The sequence below is a fragment of the Poecilia formosa genome, unplaced genomic scaffold (assembly GCF_000485575.1).
Source record: "Poecilia formosa unplaced genomic scaffold, Poecilia_formosa-5.1.2 Scaffold31, whole genome shotgun sequence".
Classification (NCBI taxonomy): domain Eukaryota; kingdom Metazoa; phylum Chordata; class Actinopteri; order Cyprinodontiformes; family Poeciliidae; genus Poecilia; species Poecilia formosa.
The window spans coordinates 1,735,074-1,742,035 of NW_006799970.1; the positions used below are offsets into that span (position 1 = coordinate 1,735,074).

At 38.5% G+C, this 6,962-nt stretch overlaps 1 protein-coding gene across 2 annotated transcripts in view; it reads right to left on the reverse strand.

The window, feature by feature from the left end:
* prkd2 (protein kinase D2) overlaps positions 1 to 6,962 on the reverse strand; it is a 45,546-nt gene that overhangs the window by 6,464 nt on the left and 32,120 nt on the right. For both annotated transcript variants that reach the window (XM_007549430.2, XM_007549431.2), the window contains 8 exons: positions 6,511 to 6,622; positions 5,749 to 5,826; positions 5,348 to 5,666; positions 5,116 to 5,168; positions 4,940 to 5,012; positions 4,586 to 4,692; positions 1,976 to 2,137; positions 606 to 704 (listed from right to left, as the gene is read on the reverse strand). In XM_007549430.2, coding sequence (XP_007549492.1) covers positions 606 to 704; positions 1,976 to 2,137; positions 4,586 to 4,692; positions 4,940 to 5,012; positions 5,116 to 5,168; positions 5,348 to 5,666; positions 5,749 to 5,826; positions 6,511 to 6,622 — 1,003 coding nt within the window. The remainder of the gene's footprint in view (positions 1 to 605; positions 705 to 1,975; positions 2,138 to 4,585; positions 4,693 to 4,939; positions 5,013 to 5,115; positions 5,169 to 5,347; positions 5,667 to 5,748; positions 5,827 to 6,510; positions 6,623 to 6,962) is intronic.

The window sequence follows — 6,962 nt, forward strand, 5'->3', positions numbered from 1 at the left end:
ATCTTCACAAGGTCTTTGGCTTTTGAGCAGGAGCCGATTTGCACATTCATATATTCATGTCTGAGACACGCAACACGTTTTCTGCCTGCGCAGTGTGATGACTGGAGATTCCCACCACGTCTATATTTGCGTACATTTGTTTGAACACACGAATGCAGCACCTTCACTCAGTAGGAAATTGTTCCTAAAGAAGTACCAGACTTGTGCAGCTGCACAATTCTCTTCTGATTTGTTTGGACTTTAACATCATGTGAAACAAGAAAGGAGTGTGTTTCTGGCGCGGCCTTAAAATACACCCACTGGCTTAACCCCGATTAACTCAAACGTGCTAGTTAAGGTTTGTGGAAGGATCTCCAAAATGTTTGACCAAAGTCATACGGTTTAAAAGACCGTTATTTCTGACGGCGACCAAATAGATGTGAGCTGCTGAAATTAGAGGAAGTTACAAAAAAAGGTTCTTTTAACCAACTTAAAACAAGGAAAGTTTGGTCTGATTTAACTTGAGACAGTGAGACATAAATCCTGTATGTGTCTTTTTACTCAGTGTGCACAAATATCTGGTTTCAACTGTACAGATAAGCCCTGCTGCTTGTTTGTGTGGGTACCTGCGGGAACGGATCGGCTGAGGCGAGCAGCACATTCTCAGGTTTCAGATCACAGTGAACAATATTCTTGAAGTGGAGATGTCTGAGAGCTGCAAGAATCTTCTCACACACAGAAAAGCATGCCACAGACCACACAGTCAGTAAATGACTCAAAGAAAACTATAAATACAATAAATATTTAATATAATATAATAATATAAATTTAATATAAATGTAATATAAATTCATAACTTATGAGGCTGTCCACATGTAAATGTCAGAAAGTGTGCTTCTCAAAACTCTTCACTTCTTGCTTCCCTCCCCCACCCTTTTACCTAAAGATCATCTAACAAATTATGACATCAGAAAACATAAAATGAGTAAATATGTGAAGGTCTTTTCAAATTTTGACTGCATTTATTAAGAGAAAAACAGAAATATCCAAAACAATGCATGCGAAAAAGTAATTATCCAAACATAAGACGTTCTGAGACCGTCCTTGGTTGCACCAAGCCTTACGACGGGCAATTAATGTTTCACATGGCTGTTTAGGTATGTTGCTGTAACTCAGCAACATCTCAGCTTGTTTGGACATGAGTACTGCTGGTCATTTTCATGCTGCACAGCTCAGATGGCCAGAAAGTGGCAGAACAAAAACTGAGCATTTCCCTAAAGATTTTCTGGTAAATACTAAATTTATTGGCTCCACCAGTTGAAGCAAGTCATCCAGGTCTCAAAGCAAAACATTGATCATCACACAACTACCACATTATTTGACTATAGTTACTTTTATCTCTTGAAGAACTTATCATTTGACAACTACAGTCTATCTTCACTCATATTAAAAGAGTGAAAACAAAATCTTATTAGAATATGGGTAAGACTTTATTTGACTGACATGACGCCTGTCATGAACGTGAATGAGTTTTCATGAATGTTTATGACTGCTGTCATGAAGTGCCATACGGTAAATAATGACACTTTTAAAGCAAAGTTGCATTAAACATGTATTAAAAGTCCATTGAAATGATCAATTTTGCATCATAAGTGTCATTATTTGCCAAGTGACACTTCGTGACAACAGTCATAAACGTTCATAAAGACTCCTTCATGTTCATAGCAGGTCATGTCAGTCTTATGAACACCACTTCAAACAAAGTGTTACCAGAATTAGTTTGACAATGTAAATCATTTTCTTTTGCGCGCCGCGATCCGGTCCATCACTGATGCTGAGATTACAAAAAAAAAAAAAAAAAGCCGAAAAGAAAAAAATCTATAAAAGGGGCAAATAGTTTTTTACAGTACTCCATACTAGTATAGTAAAACAGCAGAAATGCAACATAAACAGCATTTAGTTACAATTTGTTGTTCTGCCGGAGACAAAAACACACCTGTGTGATGAGGAACTTGGTCAGCCTCTCCGGCAGTCTTCCCTTCTCGCTGGAGAGGATCATCTCCAGCATGTCGCCGTGCAGCTTCTCCATCACCACAAACACTTTCTCTGGGGTTTCAAACATGCACTCCAGGTTCACTATTCCCAGATGTCGCAAGCTCTGGTTGACAGAAAACAGAGTTTGGTGAAAAAAAGTTGTGTGCAACGTAAACGTGTTGAAAACTTTGGAGAGTGAGAGGAAAAACTGAAGTGAGTGAATTGAAGAACTGTGGGAAAACATTTTTCAATAAAGTTGGGTTTAAAATGGCAAGAATGCATTTTTAGGTGTGTAACAGAGAAAAACAAAACAGACTTTCACATGCATGCAAAAAACAGGAAGGCACATTCAGACACAATGTCAGTGTGAAACCATAAACCACAGGAAATATAACGTGAAACAAGACGAGGAAGAACATTTTCAAGGGTTCTTAGTTTATACAGACCTGTTCAATAAATTAGAATATAATTGAAAATTCCCTTTACCTCAGTAAGTAATTCACTGACTAATTAATCATAATATAGATTAATTACACACGTGCTGACACTTTAGTTCTGTTAATTATAATGATTTTCAGCCTGAAGCTAATCAAAACATCATATGTAGGATTAGAATAGTACATCGAACCAATTTCAGAAGCACAGAAAAGTGGAATTAATTAAAAGTATGTTTAATACCTGCCTAATTTGTTTTGTCTAAAGCAAATTTACTATTGAGTTGGTCAACTCTGGTCTGTAAATAGTGAATCTACCGCCACCTGCTGGTTAAAAGAATATATATATGCATATGTTTACACCTGAACCAAATGAACTGTTAAACAAAAGAAGTGCTGCATCTTCTTTGCTAATTCAAGTCTCAGTGAAGTATTTCAAAAGGCTGGTCTACCTTTCAAGTTGGGCCACTTTCATGCCAACCAAGAAAGCTTTATTGATTACCCTAAAGGTCCAACCCTCTCGCCTGGATCACAAGGGGAGATATGTGAGAATATGATTTATCAGCCAAAGCATCGACTTCAACACCGTCATCCCAGACTCTGTGCTGCTCCTTGCCCATCACCTCCTTAATAAGAGGTAAAACCTTTGACCAGTTCCTCCTCATTCTACACACTGAGCCATGACGCTCCTCAGGGCCGTGTGCTAAGCCTACTACTTTATTTTATCTATACACCATGAGTGTACTCCCACCTGTTCTGGAAACTTCATCCTAAAATTTGCTTATGATATCGTTGTGTTTTAGGCCGATCGCAGTGAAAACAAATAACTAACTCAGGTTCTAGTCATGACAGACTGGTGCTGCTCAAATAATCTGCAATTGAAATCCACAAATCAACAGATGTGTTCTGAAACACGTCATCCTTCTACTGTCCCCAGATAACATCTACAACCCTCGCTGCCTAACCAAAGAAATATTTCACAATGTCTTTCACAAGAGAGCTGACATTTACACCAACACCAACTAGCAGTGGAAAACAGATTTAACAGAGGATTAATAGAGTGGAAAACAGATTTAGCTCGAAAACTACAACCGCACAGAGTATAAACATAAACTAATCTCTGTACATTTTTAGTTATTCACACTTCATATCTTGCTCAGCGCAACTATACAGTCATAATCAATAAATTGAAATGTGAGGCTCGTTTGTCAGATTAAAAGTACCTTATTAGTATTATTAGTATTGACAACCTTTAAGCAGGTATTAAACATACTTTTCAGAAAGGCAACAATTTCTGCATTAAAATGTTTTTTATTGGTCTGATGAAATTTTCTAATCTTAACCATTAGAAAATGATTAAGATTACAGTTTTCTTTAACTGTAAGCGGAAAACCATCATAATCAACAGGAACAAAGGCTTTCAAACATCAATCTGTGTGTCATTAAGCTACATCATGTGCTTTACTTTGCGATAAAGTTTAAATAAATGGACTTTGTCATAATATTTCAAGTTATTGAACGGGTTACAGTGTAGGAGTACGAGTCAAATGTTTTCAGTGTGTAAAAGATTGACGTCATTAAGTTGGCTAGTGCTTCGTCTTTATTGCTCAACACACTGTGGGCATTCTCCAGCTTCAACACACAGTGCCCTCTGCTGGTCACCTCCATTATTACAACATTTGGCTCCATGCTTTTGTTTGTATTATTAATAGTTTCCTGTACTTTAATGTAAAGCCTTATCCTCTGATTCAGATAATGATTTAAATGACTTTCTGTTTGCAACACACACTTTCATGTTAAAGGTTGTTTTGTGTTCGTCAAAATGTCTGGCATAAAACTGTTCGATAGTCTGTAGTTATTTTATTATCTTTACGTCTCTTGGTAGGTGAATGATTAATAATAAGCAAACTTATAGGAGAAATTAGAAAAATACAGATAACAATTAATGCAATTTATGAAAAAACAAACACTAAAGGCATCAAGAATCAGTTTACCTTTCAATATTCTTTTACTAAATCGACTATATTCATTACTAGAATGCCTATGACAAAATGCCAGTTCTCGGGTCGTTTTAAGACTTTAAATAAGGTTCTTAAAGGCATGTTATCGAGCAGATGGCATAACGTGTGTGTTCTTACTTGCAGGATTGCCACCTCGTTCCTCAGCTGGCTCTCCTGTTTGGTGGGAAATCGAAGCTTGTCGATGACTTTGACAGCAACGTCTCTCCCCGTCTTTCTGTGCTTTCCTGAAATTATTCATGTAAGACTTAAAATGTTTGAAAAGCAGACGTTCTTCTGTTAGGGCCTGAGTAAAATCATCAGTCCAGTATTGTTTATTTTTCTGTCTTTTTTTTTATTTGTTTCTTCTTAAACGCAAGTACCGACATTACATTTGTTTGTCTTGTTTTGTGTTAAACATATGTACATATAGGTGTTTTTCACATGATACAGCAACCTATAACTTTGTCACTGTGACTGCGTATGTTCACGTACCTCCATAAACTACACCAAACTGACCAGATCCAAGCACTTCGTCAGCAAAAATCTGGTACACTGTGCCAATATCCTGCAAGATAGAAAAGGATTTCTCCAAGTGAAAATGCTGTTTGGTGGAAAAAAAATAAATAAATAAAAACATGGAGCAAAGAAAACTGAGTGAAAAGTCATACCACATTCTCTTGGATTTGGCTGTTGGAGACAGAAATGCTGATAGAGGCTTGTCCTGAAACAACATCCACAGGTTGGGTATGGCACACAACATATTTCCTGAATAGTCCCTCAAAACCACTGGAACATTTGTCTGCACTACCACATGCAGACAAATGTTCAAGCTACGTTTCCAAAGAAACATCTTAGCGTGCTTTATTTAAGCTCTTTTTATTTTTATATCCTTAAACTTACTGTGCGGCGTATGCCCCTCAGCCGGCGGGGCATCCTGAAAGATGACTGGCATGAGCGCCTGGCGAATGGCGCACTCCCAGGCGTTTGCCACCTCCCGCCCAATGCCACTGTTGGGCTGCACCATGCTGGGGGACGGGGGCGTCTGGGGAAGGGCCTGGGGGTTGCTGGTGGACAGTGAGGGAAGGGTGTTGGGGTCCTCCCCAACAAAGTAGCACATGGTGCCGGTGACGAGCTCAAAGCAGTGAGGGTTGGTGCCTTGTGGGACTAGAGTGAAGTCGGTAGCAGGACGCACCTCCAGAATCTCAGAGAGGGGGATCTCCTGCAGTGACATGCAATGCAATGGTGAGGAAAACAGAAAGTGTGCAATTCACATGCACAGGTCTAGAATCAGCAAAGCGTACCTTGTAGTATTTGTTGGAGGTGTTGTTCTGGAACAAGATGATGCACTTGCAGTCCAGACGCCAGTAGTGCCTCTTTCTCTGTCAGGGATTAGGGTTGGAGAGGTAAGACACAACACTGAGGAACACAATGGGTAAAAGGACAGCAAGTGAGGAAGAGTTGCATGAAAACGCATCATTCAGCTCTGAAGTGGTCACATAAGATAACACAACAGATAAGCTACAGGACGCAAGGGTAAGCAAAAGAAAAGAAGGTTTAAAAAAAGAAAAGGGGAAGAGTGTAAGTGCAGCCAGAGAGGGAACAATCTAAGAGACTACAGAGATAAATACATTTCTCTAAAGGTCAAATGTAGCTACTGCACATCAGTAGAAAGAACGGGTAGCAAATCCAATTTCAGACTGAATTCACCACATATTTGCTGAGTGCTTCGGCGTCGACAGAAAGAGTCGACTCTGTCTTCAATTTCCATCCAATACAGTCCCAAAAGCACACAGGCACATTAAAATATGGGAGGGAAAAAAACAAAACAAAGAAGACGCAATAAAGGCTGAAACCAAGCGATCGAGGTCAAAACTGCTGGGAGAAAAGCTACTCAACAGAAAGCAGAAGCAACGTTTCTGCTGTAATTTATGGAAAGGATGCAAAGAAAATCCAATTTATTCCTGTAATGAATTGATTTGGACCTTCAAGTTAATTTTCTTTCCCAGTAGAAGTCCTTTAGATTTGGATTTCAGACCTTCGTATTGGAATTACGGGATATGTACCAGAGTGTCCTTGTTGCTGTAGTGAACCATCCATCCTTCCTTAATTGCTGTACTGGATCGTCGAGTTGTTTGCCTCACCGACTGGACAACCCTCATCAGTGGGATATTAGCACTGGAAAAAAAAATAAAAAATACACAAAAAGGCAAATTGAGGCATCTTAAAATGACAAACCTCTGTGTGAGTTTTACAGTAAAGCAATTGATTCTTTGTAAGTTTTAATATACTGGGTTAAACTCTATTATAATAAAAGCATGAGTTTAAACCAAATCAACCTCCAGTATAATTTGGTATTAATTAACCATGTCATGTGTTGATTATTATTATTATTATTATTATTAATGACGTTACTTTATAATGCAGTTGAAATTGTAAAGGGACCACAGTTAGCATGCAGCACGAGGATGCATTTTAGAAAAACAGCAAGCTGTTGAGTGTGTAAAAATGAAGAATA